Genomic DNA, 17,419 nt, shown 5'->3' with positions numbered 1-17,419 from the left:
ACATACTTAAAGACCAACAATAGTCATGGCGGGGAATGACAAAGAGTGGAGGGTGGTGAGAAAGGACATCCGACCGCGCGAGCAGAGCTGTCCGTCACAACGGCTCAAAGCGTCCAGAGTGGATGAATGGAGTTGATCCGATTTTGTTTTGAATGTTCTGTTTGAACTGTCCTCTTTCACAAGCAGAACCTTAAGGGAGAATGGGCTAGAAAAAGGCCTTGAAGTCACTTTATGATGGTGGGATTTTGGATCAAGATCTCTGGACGGATTTTGACGAATGTCTTTCTAATTCATTCTGTTTTGAATTAAATAGTTCTTAATGACAATCACAAAAAACAAAAACAAACTGTGTTTGGGAATGATCAACCAGCAATATGAATCCGTTAGTGACTTAAACAAAAACTGATTCTGCTGCTAGCTGTTTGATTATAATTAAATGACGTTGTTCCCCGGGGATGGCAACACACTCAGATGGCTCTGTGGAGAGAGCGAGTCACATTCAATAACACAGTGGAGAGCGAGAGAAGAGGGAGAGAGGGAGGGAGGGAGGGAGGGAGGGAGAGAGAGAGAGAGAGAGAGAGAACAAAAACAACAGTTGACCAACTGCTCACTATGGGCCCTTGAGTTGAGAATTTAGGTCATTCTTTCTTTTCCTGTGTTGGTATTATAATGAGTAGTGCTGTAACGCTATTCAATCACTGTCGAAATCAATTCAGCCCCGCTGGCTTGTAAATACACTGGCCGTGGGTGGACCCAGCGTGAGCTGAGGTGAGCACAGATTCCGCCGCGACTTTTGACCACAAGCACAGAACGAATCAATGCCGAGCCACAGGACCCTCTTGCCGCGTGGAGCCACGCTGCCGTCGTGCCGTTTGTGCTTTCATGATGCATGTTTCGGCGGTCTCGAGTGAAAGAGAATAAATCGTTCTTGTATTTTTAAACATGCAGATGGTCTTATGAGCACAGCTTCAAGACGAGGGTTACGGTGTGTGAGAGCAGCGTATGAATAGACAGAGATGTAAACAAAAAGAGATTGTGATAAAAGGGCCCGCATAACAAGTCTGCAGAGACAAAGTACATGTACTCTTTTCATCCTGTTTTCGGCTTTAATATCTATTGAAATAATCTATTTTCCATGTTTTCCTCTACCGAGTGCGTCAAAAACGAACATCAATAAGAAATCTCATTTTCAAAGTTATTTTTTGCGTTTTTGCCAAATTCTCGCTCCAAATGGATATCAGAGGCAGAAACAACCGAATCGGAGACAATTGAATAAGTCATGATTTCGCTCGGTAGGCAAGGCTCAGCTTCGGCTTTGACTGAATGGTTGCCTGTGAAGGGGGTGAGCGTCTCACTGCTGTGATCTCGAGCTGGAGGGGGTAACTGTGGTATCCCATTCTCTCTGATTCGCTCTGCTACTGTCTGGGCTTTAAAGAGGGAGAAGCTCTCCCATGCACGCTGGTTCCCCCTATGTGATCTTCATGCTTGAAGCAGTAGCAACATCCCTCACAGGCAAACCGCGGTGCCATCGTGTTTTATTTTGTTGCCTTTTCTTTATCCGCACGGTAACCCTGAAACGACGCCCGCCGCGAGTCAACAAAATACTCGTCAACATCTTATTACAGAAAAGAAAATTGAAACCAAAACGAAAAGTAACCTTTTTGTCTTTCAACGTGTGCTGGCCCGCAGTCTTAATTCTTCGTCATGACGGACATTGATGGGCAGTGAAAGAAGAGGAAAAACCTTGACTCTGCCATGTGTAAATCCAGACTGAGAGCCAGAGCTACAATGAGCCACGCTCCCTGAATATCAAGTGTTCATAATGAAGTCATTTGTTTAAGAGTTGCCAGGTCCCCCACCAAGGCTGCTATTCATTAGTCACTCAGTCACTTCCTCAGAGAGAAAAACACACACAAACACACATGCACACACGGACGCACACACACACACACACACACACACACACACACACACACACACACACACACACACACACACACACACACACACACACACACACACACACACACACACACACACACACACAGCTTCCCGCAGAATCTAATCAGCGTTTAAGCCTATTTTCTCAGTTTATGAAATGCAGGACCATATCTTGAGAAAACGCACAGACCCCTTCTATTTTTATCCTCTAATGTATTTAAGCCCTTCATAATGATGACACTGGATCAAAGGGGTTTCTCTTTTATTCTGTTACCTTCACCAGGAAAATAAATAAACACAATTGGGTGGATTTGCTTTACTTTATGTCATGTTGTTTGGCTTCGCGTGGGCAATGGTTTCAGGGTTGTTTCTCTATCAGACCCCATTAACCTTCTCTCCAAATAAACAAAGACTTAGGAAATCAATTTCATGTACAAAATACAAAATAAACAGCAAATTGAACTATAATGTAGACTGTTACCTCCAGTGTGTGTGCGTGCCTGTCTGTGAATGGTAAATTAACTGCATTTATATTGTGGCCACTCAAAGCGCTTTACAATATTGCCTAACCTTCGACCATTCATGCATATCGACAGTGGTCTCGACGCAAGGCGACAGCCAGCTCGTCGGGAGCAGTTAGGGTTAAATGTCTTGCTCAGGCACCCCTTGACCGTCAGCTTGGAGGAGATAGGGCATCGAACTAGCAACCTTCTGGCTAACAGCCAACCCTTTACCTCCTGAGCCACATGCCACCCATCTGTGCTCTGCGTTTTTGTGTGTTAGGGTACTTTTGTAGGTTTTTGCATATTAGATTGTGTGTGTTTGTCTCTGCACGTCTATATAGACATATTAATAATACATGGCAGCCTACCGTTGACAGTTAGGGAGACCTCCTTCTCTCCCGCACCCACACGTGGAACAACAGCGCGGCACACATATTTCCCAGCATCTTCTTGTCTCACTGCTTTGAGTGTCAGAATGTTCTCATTGCTCAGAACCTGTCACCAGAAACAGAGAAGGGTCATAGGTCAGAGGCACAAAGTAGCAAAAGTGCTAACCCATTGGGATAATCTAATAACCTATCAGGGCAGCTTGTGGGGGATTGCTGAACTAACATGTGGACTCTTTAAATGCCTTAAAGGGCATCTTCTCAATTATTAAAATCCAATTTTGAGTCTGAGATTGGAGGATCAAAGGCATGGCATTTGGCCTTGAGTTGGAAGGAGAATTGAATCAGAAAGCAAACACTCCTTAAAACAGTCGAAGAGATGTTAAAAAATAGCTAATTTCATTTGAAATTTGGACTCTGGCAAAAGGCCATCTGAGTATGTTCTACGATTCGTCCAGGGATCCTACAGAGGGATTAATCCAACCGATAAATGGAACATTGACTCCCACCGATAAGCAAAGAACGCACACGAGTCAGGTCAAAAGCACTAAACATCAAGGCAACCAGTCTTACCACGCCGGAGCCCCTTTTCATCCACACAATGGTGAGGGAAGGGTTGCCCGTCCATGCGCAGTTGAACACCGCATCGGAGGCCAGGTCCACCTGCAACGACTGGGGCTCAGCAGCCATCCGGGGACCAACTGTGGAGGAAATTATTTTTGTTAACCCAAGTCGGCCTCTCAGGTGCCCAAAACATTTAGGGGGAGGGAGAAGCAGAGTTCTAGATGCGCGTCGAGAGGTTCATGCACACCTTCTTCACTGTATGCTGCCCTTATGGGGTGCGTGCTCTAGTAGAGGGTGCGTGCGACTTACTTAAAGTGCATGCTTTAGTAAAGCGCACCTGAGACTTAGTTTAAGCTTGTGTGCCCTTTGGTAAAGCCTGTGTGCTTCTTAACTAAAGCGTGCATGCGGCTTACAAAAGCGTACATGCAACTTATGTAAAAAAAATACATCCATGTCTTGTCTCAGTATCAGCAGTGAACATGAACATTAAATGTTTGAATTAAATACTTAGAGTTTAGTGAACAACATGTGTTACGACATAATTTTGTAAAGGAAATATTTAGCATTGCACTTAAATTAAGTGCAATTACTTTCCTTATCAATATTCAAGTGTCCAAAAAGGTTATCCCATGCCCTAGGGGTCATCCCATATCCCTGGGGTCATCCGTACCCTAGGGGTAGTCATATGACCTTAACCGTGCTCATAGGCGTCTTCCTGTTCATCAGAGGTATTCAACTCACAGTAAACGTCGACGTTGCGGCTGATGTTGGTGCTGCCGAGGGCGTTGGTCACCTCACACGAGACGGGCTCGGTGAAGAAGGAGTGGTCCACGATGACCTCATAGGTGTCTCCGGACACCTCCTTGATGACGCTGCCCCCCTTCGCCCACCTGATTGGGATTGGAGAGAGAGAGAGCGAGAGTGAGAGAGAGAGAGAGAGAGAGAGAGAGAGAGAGAGAGAGAGAGAGAGAGAGAGAGAGAGAGAGAATGACAAGCAGAAGTAAGTTGAGTAAAATCGTAAATACAGATTTGAGTGTTTTTTTAATTTCTCTCTGCGTCCCAAACACATTTCGTACCGGGGAATAAATAATTGTTTCATTGACGTGCCAGGCCGCCAGTTAATGTCACGATGACAGACAGCCGATGGGAAGTCCCTTGTTACGCCAAGCGGAGCATCACAACAGTGTTACAGCCAAGAAATACATACAAAGAGACACAAATAGATAGCGCTTCCACCTTTGAATACAGGCGTCACACAACCCCCGGGCCTATGATGGTGATAAATTGACACGATATCAGACAAAGAACATCTGTTTGTGTTTGGTAAAGGGGTCGTCACCGTGGTGAAGGCCCAGGCTCATCCTGCCTCAGATCCGCTCATAGTGGTGCCTTGGAGCTTCTGGTTTTTGGGAAGTTGGTTATTTTCTGAGTTGAGTGTTGAGACTGTTTTCCTTTGTGGAAGCCAAAATAAATGCATCTTCAGAGGCTTTGGTTTTTTTCTTTCCTTATTATTTCTTTTTTAGCTTTCCGGAAAGCACCAGCCACAAAAAAAAGAACAGTATGATGTATAACTGCGAGCTCATGATGTTGGATGAAAACACCATTAGCGCCTACCTTCTTCTGCTTCTCTCTATTTCATCTCGGAGGACTGAGCAAAGTTTTCGCGGAGGGGACAACTAATTTCGTTTTCCATGACTAGGTTGGCCCCGTGCATCACTGCGAGACGCTATCATTTAAATGAGTACAGATTACCATTTATTATTATTTATTAATACTATTATTTGTTTGTAGACTCTCATTCTGGGATTGCACTCAATTTACCTTGAGATTAAAGTGCAATCATACTTAGTCCTAACATTAGAAGAAAGAGGACCTTGAAATGTCCTGTACATATTATGATTGGATCAGAAAGTTAACTGCCTTTTTAGGTGAATGTCTGTGAATATATTGTGTATGCATGAATGTTGTGTATCTTCTCTGTGTGTCCGTCCGTCTGTCTGTATTGCCATGTGGTGCCCCCTATGTCTTTCTGTATGTCTTTCTGTATGTATGCATGCATGTTTATATATGCATGTGGACTATCTATATTTATATCCAAATATAAATCTAAATTCATGTGCATATGCACGTGTGCTGGTTTCCCTGTCATTCCTGCACATTACGTATGAATATATGTATAGCTGGAGGCGGTGCCTTTGCATTGCATTGGAATTCTTTGAGCCCCTCCTGACGGCCCGAAGGTCTACAGTGCCACAATAAGAATAGAAACGCTATTCCGTATGCTAAAGACATAATGGAAGATTATGATAATGGTTATGACTGCTGATGTTCCCCGACATCCCTCTAGCCCCCTTTTTCAGTGGATTTGAATACAACGCCTGCAGATCAATGCGCTGTTTTGGTGTACCGGCTAACGACAAGCGACAACAACATGGGCATCAGCGGCGGTGGCGGCAGCGACGGCATCCACACAATAAGGATGATCGAGCATGGGACAGAGCGGAGCCTGGTGATGAAGACGCTTACAAGGATTATGGTAATGATGTAAGAAACATCAGGAAAAAAAAGAACACAGAAGAAGAACAACAACAACATTATATAAACGACAATGAGAATAATTATTTTTATAATGACATCATTGAGGGTATCCATGACGATAATGATAACGATGATGACACTGACGATGATAGTGATGATAGTGATGATGTTAATAGCAACAACAGACGACTCCCACCAAAACACTTTAGTGTCTTGGCTGACTCCGTACGCAGAGTGCCGGCCACACTGATCTGATTGGCCAGTGTCAGTCAGTCTCATCATCTCATTGGTCAGTGAGTGGCAGAGAAGTAAACACAGATGTTCGGGCCATAGGGTCACTCCCTGGTGGAGTTTGAGGCTGCCAGGATTTGGGGGTTCGGGGTTGGGGAGGGCTGGAGAAAGGTCTAGACAGGGGCGGGGGGCAGACGATCCCGGGGACAGAGCGCTGTATCGTCCGCAGTACAGAGTATAGAGACCCGCTGGGGCGCTGGGCTACAGCCAAGACGCGTGGCTAAACAAAGCTGGCCGGGGCTGGGGTAACACACACCCACACGCACACGCACACGCACACACACACACACACACACACACACACACACACACACACACACACACACACACACACCTGCGCTCCCAGCAGGGGGTTTAGAGCGGCCACATTCCCTCCCTCTGTCGCTGACTCACTTAACGTCGCCTCCCGTTATTGAGGGCTTTATTTCAAATGAAGGGGTCCAAAACAAGCGTGCGTGTTTGTGTGTGTGTGGGTGGGTCTGAGATACTTGGATGTTTTTTGGCTGGGGGGTTTTATACGCTTGTATGCTTGTCAGTGAAGCTGCTAACAAAGATCTTCCTTTATCAGCAGGAGAGGATGCCGGCGGCCGTAAGAACTCGTATTCAGTATTATTCTTCCATAGCATGTGTTGCAGAGGCCATACAATGTGGAGCAAAATATAACTGATTTAATTAAACTGCTCTCTGTGTTGTCAACATAATAGATCAAGGCGGCAATTTCTATCCGTTTTAGCTGGTAAATAGACAAAAGTGCAAATCCCTCGTTAAAGATGTGATGCGTAATCAGACAAATTAATTAAATAATTCAGTGTCTGAGAAGTGGGCTCTGATGCGAATGTTAAAATGCCATCTGTCTAAATGTGCAGAGACAGTACACCAGACAAGCAGTGGCAAGTGGCTATATTTTTATGCAAACGTTTGTCGGTTGGTTTGGGACTGTATATGGAATAACAGGGCCCCGGATCTTTTTTGGTCTTGCATTAGTGGTACTGCATAGCTCGCTCCAAAAGACTGTCAGAATTCTTCATTAGCCGAGGGTAGACGAATGAAAGACGCATTAGGATGGCGGTATCAAAGGAAAACAAACAGAGGAAAAAAAACATCCCAAAATAAAGAGGCAGCGACGGGGACCCAGAAATAAACAGGTGTGCGGGTGTGATGCTGTTTTGCCTTCAGATGCTTCTGTAGCCGAGGTAGTTTTGTTGTCACGCGGCGCCATGGTTGCTCATGGCGACGAGGGACCTGATTTGCCTTGTTTGTTATTCTCCCTCTCTCTCCCTTGTCTCTTGTGTGCTCTTGTTTGGATCTGAGAAAGAAAAAAAGGCTTTCGTGTCATCATCAGAGAGCGGCTGTTTCTGCAATCCTGCTGCCCTCCCCTCCCCTCCCCCCCCCCCCACCCTCCACCCTATCTCTCTGCCTCCCGCCGCCACGACCAACAGGTAATGAAGATGTTTGTGAAAGGCACTCCTCCGTATTTCCTCCTGGGGTTCATTCTGATTGATGCCCTCTGATTGGAACACACGTGAATGTTGCTGTTTATTTACTCCCCTCTACCCCCTGCCTTATGTCTAACGACTGCCCCGGTTCCTCTTGTTCCCCTCATACCACGCCACCCTCCGTTGTGGCGGTGATCCAGGGAGCTGGGCTGGAGGTAGCTGTGGAGGTACAACGTTATATATCCATCTGACACCTCCCCCTGACTCCCCACCGTCGGCCCCCAGGATCAGGTTTGTTTAAAGCCTGAGCCGTGATCAAAGACTGAGACTGATGGGAGTTAGACATGTACCTCTCTGACTGGTAGCCCTAATGTCTGCTCTGGTGTCACAGTGGCTTCAGGGCCATTGACACGAGGACGGCGGAGAGGAACACGGCTCTCTGGGAATAGATGAAGCCACAGGGTTTGGCACAGAGGCGCTTTCCTCTGAGGACCTCTCTGTTCCTTTGCTGTCCCTGTTGTGTCCACAGACCATTGACTCTGTGTGTGGTTGTGCGTGTGTGTAAGTTAGTGTGTGTCTGTGGGTGGGTGTGCGTGTGTGTTAGTGTGTGTGTCAGTGCGTGTCCGTGTGTGCCGGTGGGTTTTTCGGTGTGTGTGTGTGTGTGTGTGTGTGTGTGTGTGTGTGTATGTGTGTGTGTGTGCGTGTGTGTGTGCGCGCGCGTGCGGCAATGCATGTTTCTTAAGGCTAAAGAGCATCCCAGCTCGAGTCTAGCCTGTGACTCGTCTCTAAGGTGGATTCGGCAGCACAGATATGAAGGTTGATCCTGTGATGTGTGTGTGTGTGTGTGTGTGTGTGTGGGGGGGAGGGGGGGGGGGGTGTTTGTGTGCAGGAGGGCACTCCAGAGATGAAACCATCCTTAGGTGAGCATGGTGATTAGGTTCCCTGTGCACCGGAAGCGGAGCCTTGCATCATTTCAAGGATCAAATTTCTGCCAAGGCTCTTCATATTTTAATTGAGGATGGAGGACTATATCTTCCTGAAAACAGCGTTCCAGTGTTGGAGACGTCTTGTTAGAAACAATCTGTCCTCGTGGTGGTTGACCTTTTTGAAGTCATTGCCGCTGCCAAATGATGTGACATCGCTTGAAGCTCAGGACGTTTTTTCCTCGAGCCATCATATCCCTGTCTTTCAACATCTTGCAGGATATGGTTTTGTCAAAGCCCTGAGAGGAAGTTAGGCTAACACAGTGAAAGCTCCCTCTTCCCCCAGATAGATGCGAGATTGATTCGCTGATTGATCGAGGCTCACAACACAACAAAAAGAGGCCGCATCCTTCCTACAGCGCTTCATGGGATTCGTCTTTGTTGAGTGCCAAGACAATCAAATACAGACCTTGTCTTCTGTGCAATCCCCCCCAACCCAACCCACCCCCACTTTTGTATTTTCTGTTTTGAAAAGCAAGGAATCCATCAAAAGAGGCTACATCTCTGAATTGCCGCCTCTGAGTGCGTAGTGGATCTGTTTCATTTCCCAATACCATTACAGGTCTCACAGCCGTCCAATTCCCTTCACTATTGATTCCCATCCATTTATTCTATACTTGGATTATCAAATCCCACACAGAAGGCCACGTATTAAGAACATACCTCCTTATTACACCTTGCTGCTTGGTTCTTCTGAGCACTTCTGAGAGTTTATTCTGTTTTTTTGTTACTGTTCTATGAGTTTCTAGCATGCAGTTCACAAGTCAACAAGTATTTCTCCTACGTCTAGCAGTTGGTTAATGGTTTTGCTATTCTGCACTTTGTGTCCTGCACCCCCCAAGGCCTACACTTTGGTAATTGCTTTGCAAGGCAAACAAAAAACGCTGGAATAATCCGCAGACAAACTGTTTCCAACAAGTCTGAAATCTGAAATCTTGGATAAAGAGAGTTGACTAATGATATTTACAAGTTATGTTAGCCTATTATGATCTAAACTTTTAGGAATTGGTATAATTCATCCAAATTGTACCAGTGCTAAAATATTGTGTCTGGATGAATTCAACCAATATATTTTTCCTTCCTTCTGTTTTATATACTTTTTTGTTAAAACATCGATATCAACCAAAGATTTCCAAACATGATTTATGAATGTCAAATCTTGGGTGTAGGTTTTGTACAAACTCTTTCCCCATAAACAAACTATGATAGCAACAGTTGTTGTTTTTCTAATGGAATCCTTCGATTAAATATATTTCTACCAGAGCTATGCCACCTACAAAATGTGTGACAAGTACTTGGGAATTATTTGGAGAGAAACGTTAGAAAACGAGTATAGGTAAGACGGGAGAAAACAGGAACAAACAGAGTGTGCTGGTGTGGGTGCACATTCTCCTTTACTGGGTAAGTTCATGTGTGTATAAGTGTGGGTTAACATGCTCCTTCACTGGATGCAGGTAGAGATTGACAAAAAATTGCTTTCATAGACAGACAGAAAGATGAAAAGGGTCATTTAAGCTCAGGTCCTGCGGGGAGGGGAGGGGGGGAGAGAGAAAGAGAAAGAGAAAGAAATACAATCCTGAGACAGTTCATTAATCTCACCGGTAGAGGGTGACCGGAGGGTTGGCCTTTGCTGAGCAGTGGAATTTCACCAGGTTGCCCTCCAGAATTGGCTGCGGCTCCACTGAAAGATTGACAAGTGGTAGATCTGAAAGGCAAAGGCCCACACAGACAAACAGTTAGAAAACAGGGAATTTAGGAAAACATTGAAGAAACAGAGAACCGCAGGGCGACGATGCAGCCAACGTTCTTCTGTTGGGGTAGGGTTAGCTTACTGTTCTCAAACGATCCCATGTGGAATAGATGTGTTGTATGTGTTTGTGTGCTTCATGTGTGTTTGTGTGCTTCATGTGTTGTATCTGATTGTGTGTACTAAAATAAAGAAGAAATAAATGTATCTCCCTCTAAAACCTACATCAAATTACACTGTTATTCTTGAAAAGAAATGCCATAATAATGACAATCATTTGGGATGTATAAATAATCCTGCCAAAATACCTATGAAGTCATTAACACCATGGTTATAAGTATGTTTGTTTGTATGTGAACTATGAAAACCAAGATGGCGATATTCATTATCAATATGAACTGTTCCTATGCAGAATTAAAGGGAAATTAGCAAACCAAAGGAAATGCGTTTCTCTGTGGAAAGCAATCTGCAAATAGGAATTAATCAAAACAATGAGCAGTCTAAATGCACCCCAATTACAACAATGAACAACCACAGAGGAAGAGACAATTAAAACTATTCCTAAATGAGAACACAGATTATGCAAATCTAATAAAACACTTAATTCATATTAATTGACAAAGGTGCAATGCTTTTTGATCAGACATTTTGAATCCTCCAAGAACCCGGTATGTATGTTATCACGCTAAGAAGACCACCCTGTCACCACTGTGTTGTACCTCCTAAGACAAGTGACACCTTGTGTTGCAGGCATGGCCGTTTCTGAAGCCTAGTCCATGAAGCATATCAGGCAGAAGGGTCTGGGTGACAATAACAGAAAGCAACTATTATATAACGTATGCACCGCTACTATCTAAATATGCATTGTATTATCCCTTTGTCTATAGCTCAAGCATATCTATTCTAACATGACTTTCATAAACAATCAAAATAGTCAAATGAAAAGAATAGCTAATCACTTTTTCAATCATTGGGAGATCAGTGTTGTAGCAATGTTGCTTTGCAATATCAATACCAAAAAGACGCTGTGAGCTTGAGGTTAGGTTATCTATATTTAATCATGTAGATTCTATTGAGATTCATCCATTATTGAAAAATGAATATTATACAAATAATATATTGTTTTCACCATACACAGCATAACATAATTAATCACCCTCTGTGCACACTTAAATTCACTCTATTTACTTTATAGGATTATATTGCTTGAGGACTTTTGGACAGAACGTTGACTGTGAAAACTGCTTTTCTTCCGTTCTAAAAGGGTAGCATAGCAACTCTCCTTTACATCTTTCAGATTAACTGAAATAAATGTCACAGCTATTCCTGCATCAACAAGGACGCATACACTTATAAACCGCATAACACTATTTCATATGAATTGGCTCATTATTAGCCTCCTTTTACTCAAAGGAGTATGACATAGACGAAGGCTGAAACCATTTCTTTGAGGCCATCATTAAAACCCTCGTCTTGTTAAATATATACTGCTTTCCTTTTTTCCTTTTTCAGACAAACTGTATGATATACAGGATATAATGTTCCAAAGGAGGCAGCATACTCTCTTGGTTTAAGCCAGACATCTACGTGAAAGAGGAGCACTCCACAAAATTATTTAAAAACAACAAATAAAATAAACCCATTTTAGTAGCCGTAGATACGGTAACCGCAGCAATATTCAATGCCATTTCCCTTCACTATGGTAATGCAGTGTTGGAGAGGTATGGGGATTGATCAAGGTGGAAATGGGCCAGGTGCTCTGGCTTCGGATGCATCAGACGGTTTGGATGGACGTACTGACTCACTAAGATCCCTGTTCTGTACAACATGCAGTTTTAATCAGGGAAACAGGGTTAGAAAAGCAGGCTCAATCCAGAGAGCTCCTGAGATCTTCTGAAGGGAAGTGAAAAGGGACAAACACAACACACAGCCAATCCACACGCATGCCCAGCCTGCTGCATCGTTATGTTCTTCTGGGTGGCTGTGTGCGTGTGACTCACTTCTGTGTGCCTGGGACTCAGTTTGTTTGTGCGTGTGTGTGTGTCTTTTTTTTTACCCTGTGGCTGTGCAGATGCTCTAGGCTGGTTCAGCTGCCACTAAGCCCCACAGGGGGGCTGGTCCAGGTGCTATACACCTTCTCCCTACTCCCATCCTCCCTCCCCAGCAACCACACGCACACGCGCACGCAAACGCGCACACGCACACCCACACCCACACCCACACCCACACACACACACACACACACATTAACACAAGAAAAAAACACAGAGTCACAGAACCAAAAGCAAACACACAGACACACACGCACGCGCGCGCGCACGCACGCACGCACGCACGCACGCACGCACGCACGCACGCACGCACGCACGCACGCACGCACGCACGCACGCACGCACGCACGCACGCACACACACACACACACACACACACACACACACTAACAAACATAGAGGCATACAGCTCACTGTAGTTATTGCTATGCTTGGTTTCCTATTGCCACCAACAAAACACTGTCAACCAAACGCCCACCTTTACATCCCTGCAATCCCACCGGAGCCAGATTAGAACCGGGTGTCCGTTACGCTGCGAGCACAAACTAGGAACAAGGCGGGTCACAACACATCAACCAGTAAGACCTCTGCAGGGGGCGGGCTACCAGCTGCTTACATCTGCACACGTGTGTGTGTGTGTGTGTCTGTGTGCGTGTGTGTGTGTGGGGGGGAATGTGCAAGTTCACTTGCACATATATATTTGCATCTGTTTGAATGTGTGTTTGTGTGTGTGTGTGTGTGGACTTCGTGGGCACATAATTGCGGGACAAAGTTCACATATAGTGCCAAATAGTGCTGCTGCTGTGTGCGCGTGTGTGTGTGTGTTTTTGTGTGTGGGCGTCTGTTGGTGTGTGGGTGTGTGTGTGTGTGTTAAAAAAGAATATGGGAATGCTACCATAGCTGTGAAAGTCTGCGCTAACAGCCAGGTAGGTGTTTTAGTCGCATCATGCACAGTTAATTGGATGGATGAAAAGGTTGGTGTGAAGACTTTGGGGGCAGAATGACAAATGTACGTGTGGTGGAGTTGGCTGTAGCACCCAACGGGAAGGTGGAGCAAGAGCGGGAAAGAGAGAAAATAAAAGGCAAAAGTGTTTCTCTCCGCAGGCGGTGGCGATGTACACAGGAACGTCTAAATTAATTTTGCAGTCTTAATCCAAGGTGTTTCTCTCTGTTTTTCCAACCCTAACCAAAGTTTCCTATGTCTGGAAACCAGGCGTCCCCTCATTCAGCCAAAGCCCCTCTGTAGTAGCTGATTAGGGGGCCGGGAGGAAGCAGGGTTTAAGATGATTGAGGTGTACCGCTTGACCTTCCCTGTGGGAGCCATCAGTCTCTCAGTCTCTCTCAGGATCAAGCGGTTGACACATTGTCTTTAGATCTCTTTGTGGGTTTGATGGTAATAATTCCACTGCCCGAGATGTCCTGCGGAAGAGGCACCGAGGGGGAGAGGCGTCTGCCAAAGTGTCCGCCGCGAATGTCCCCTGGAGGCAGATCAGAGGTTGTCACTTGTCCAGCCTTCCGGCCCTTCAGAGATGACAGACCTCCACTTAATAAAGAAGTCTGTTTGTCACTTTGATGCATTAATACATGAGTTGCTAAGCAAAGTCCTCCGAGGGCAACCCGAGCCATGCAGTGCTGTTAATTTGTCAGATTCGTCAAGAGAGTGGGGCGAAAACAAAAGAGGATGAGAGAGAGAGAGAGAGAGAGAGAGAGAGAGAGAGAGAGAGAGATGCCACGGATGACTGGTTGGTTAGGTGGATGGTAGGTAGGCAGGATTGATTAAGGCTGCGAAAATAACAGGTTGAATGGCAGGGGGAGGGGGAAGGGGAGGCGGCGTGTGAGTTGGCGGCCAGCTTTTGATCGGTAAGTTCAAAGCAGAGAGCAGATGGCGTTTCTTGGAACAATCTTTCGACTGCTTTTTTGGCAGATAGTTCCAACTCGAATTGCTTTTTTTTTTTTTTTGCTTCGACTCTCCCCTCCCCCACCCCCCAACCCCCCCCACCCCCCCAAATCTTTTCCTACAGCTCAGTCTTCAATCTCTCCGGGTCATTGTAGACAGCTGTTCTCCGCCCGGACCGGCCTCAAGCGCTTCTCGAAATCGATGACTCTCCCTCTTATGAAGAATGGAGGCCGGGGCTGTGCCGGGGAGCCACTAGCATGTGGCTGATAGCCTCAGCAATATGCGAGCGCAGGCTGCCTAATTGACTGGGTGGATTACTGGAGGTGGGCATGGAGGGGCAGGGACCCCTCAGGTCCAACATCTTGATTATAGTGTATGGAGACAGAGTGCAGACCATTTTACTCAGTCCATTTAATGCAGGCAGATGGTTTCCTATTTATACCTCGGGTTGTATTACAGGCGGCCCGGATCGCTCTTGGCACACCTGTGTGCATTGGAAATGTTCTACAACATGAATGTTTTATGGGGAGTCTAAGTGTGGATTATTGGAAGGCACTTTCATTTCTTTTTAACGCTGGCAAGAGGGAACGTTACAGTGTTTGCATAATGTCCTCTCCATCACATCACATGACCTCTTACTTAGGCCTACTCTTATTTTGGAGGCCTGCAATTCGCTTTTCCACTCTTCACTGCTCTTTCCTCTCGCTCTGTCTGTCTCTCTCTCTCTCTCTCTCTCTCTCTCTCTCTCTCTCTCTCTCTCTCTCTCTCTCTCTCTCTCGCCTCGCTCTATTTCTCTGTTTTCCTTACAGTTAAATTTACCATTATCTGCTTGATTAAGCAACAAGAGTGCGCGGCTGAGAGCTTCTACAAAAAACATCCCCACCCTCTGATTTCACATCTGCATGTTCTATATTCATTAGCCTCACACCCACACACAGACACAAACACACACACCCCAAGCACACAGTCCTAGATATACAAACACACACCCACAGCCCTAGATACGTACCCACACACACACGCACGCACGCACGCACGCACGCACGCACGCACGCACGCACGCACGCACGCACGCACGCACGCACGCACACACGCACACACACACACACACACACACACACACACACACACACACACACACACACGTGTAGCTCCGCTTAGCTTGTTTGCACTGCAAACACATGAGGATCATCCACTTCCATATTGAGTAGGGCGCACGTGGAGCCATGCCCTGCAAACCTGCAGCCGGCCCCGAGTCGCTGGAATCCGCGGAAGGCAGCGGGGTCAAACAACCGCACGGCACCACGGAATAAAACCACCACCTCGTCTGATTCATCCGCATCGCCGAGGCTGCGCGCTGTTTGCAATTCCGAGCGGCTGATGATGTCATTGAAGTTTGAAGTACCGCTGGTCTGAGAGACAGAACGCTGCAGCACCAGGACGGAGTGCGGGGGCGTCCTGCATCCTGCCCCCTCCCCCCCCCCCACGCTATCTAATAATTACAGTAAGCTAATGGACTCGTTTGGACGGCCCAAGTCAGCAATATGTCAACGCTCTTGATTCACCTCGCCTGGTTTTAAATCCCAACCTCGCCTTTGGCAACCCCACTGGTGCGTGCCGTATTAAGATGTTCATTTGTCTAACTGGGAGGTCAGATAACCCGCGTGAACCTTCTGTGGGGTCGGAAATGCTGAGGTGGATGTAAGTCTGAGCATTAAATCTGAACGATAAGGTGAAATAGTGTTCTAAAATGCATTGGATTTCTAACTAACTTAAGCCAACAGGAAATGTGGAGGCTGATGTTTACATTACATTCATGTCTGGCCTGTTGAAACGACGCGGTTCAGAGTGGGGCCAAATGGGTTTATGATATCTTATGTAAATGCAGTAGGGAATGTTCCAGCAGGCATTAGTTAACATTTTAATTAGTTTGCTCCTTGCCGCTGCCTCTATCGCACTAAACCCAAAACGTAATTTTGAAAACTTGGATTGGGAAAAAATAATCATCATTTATAGTATATTCTGGTAATTATGGACCAAAAAATAATCCAAAGTCCACACAAAACATGGTGGGTTTTCCAAGGTCAGGTAAGGTCAGGGATCGGCTATTGCATTACTTGAGGTAATACAAATCTAGCAAAATATTAACATAATTCTTATCAATTAATTTACTGATTTATTACATTTTACTTAATTTAATAAACCATGTACGGTGGTATTGATTTATAATTCTTGATTTCAGCACAGTACAATATAGAACCAGATGACTATCAGGAGTGCTAAACATGTGTTTAACAATGTTAAACACATGCAAAACCAAATCAAGTTCAGACCTTGCATCTTCTTTCTAGAAGTGGCACTATTTATGTAAATAGAAAATGGACTGCATTAATGTGGCACTTTTCTAACCAGTGGCCACTTAAAGCGCTTTACAATGCTGCCTAACATTCACCCATTAATGCACACATTCACTCACCAACAGCGGTGTCAGCCACGCAATGTGACAGTCAGCTCGTCAGGATTGGTTAGGGTTAGGTGTCTTGCTAAGGGACACCTCGACACTAAGCTAGAAGGAGCCGGGGATCTAACTAGCAATCTTCTGGTTACCAGCCAACCCGCTCTACCTCCTGAGACAAATGCTGCCCACGCCCAATCATAAGCATTCAATGTCAAAAATCAGATAAAATTATACTTTTGCCATCCTTGTGAATGTGATGAAGTGAAAGAGGAGACCATCAACACCTGGACTGGGTCAGTACTGACGAGTACATTTAGACATGGATGAAGAAATGCAAAGCAAATATGTATGCTCAGGCCTACCAGCCCAGTATAAGATATGCTGTCCTCTGCAGCCTCTTCCTACTGCAACAAATCCAACAGCATGTGCTACTATAGATCAAGAGCTGGGCCAGGATGTCTCTTTCTGTATATCGGTACAGACGTGATGTGACATTGACCTTTGCCCTTCTCCACAATTCACTCCCCCGTACCTGACTTCTACATTTCTCTCCATAACGAACAGCTACAATTTACACATTGTAAGATATATACGCTAACAATAGAGCATTTATGGAGGGCAGGC

The 17,419-nt window shown here is 45.5% G+C and overlaps 1 protein-coding gene across 13 annotated transcripts in view; it reads right to left on the bottom strand.

Annotated features, from left to right (window-relative positions):
• Positions 1 to 17,419, bottom strand: part of kirrel3b (kirre like nephrin family adhesion molecule 3b) — a 152,110-nt gene that overhangs the window by 16,602 nt on the left and 118,089 nt on the right. For all 13 annotated transcript variants that reach the window (XM_030380685.1, XM_030380686.1, XM_030380687.1 and 10 more), the window contains exons 6-9: positions 10,242 to 10,347; positions 4,136 to 4,284; positions 3,404 to 3,531; positions 2,813 to 2,939 (exon numbers count right to left, since the gene is read on the bottom strand). In XM_030380685.1, coding sequence (XP_030236545.1) covers positions 2,813 to 2,939; positions 3,404 to 3,531; positions 4,136 to 4,284; positions 10,242 to 10,347 — 510 coding nt within the window. The remainder of the gene's footprint in view (positions 1 to 2,812; positions 2,940 to 3,403; positions 3,532 to 4,135; positions 4,285 to 10,241; positions 10,348 to 17,419) is intronic.

The sequence above is a fragment of the Gadus morhua genome, chromosome 16 (genome assembly GCF_902167405.1).
Source record: "Gadus morhua chromosome 16, gadMor3.0, whole genome shotgun sequence".
Lineage (NCBI taxonomy): Eukaryota > Metazoa > Chordata > Actinopteri > Gadiformes > Gadidae > Gadus > Gadus morhua.
The sequence above is the reverse complement of the archived record's forward strand: the minus strand, read 5'-3'. Positions and strand labels throughout refer to the sequence as shown.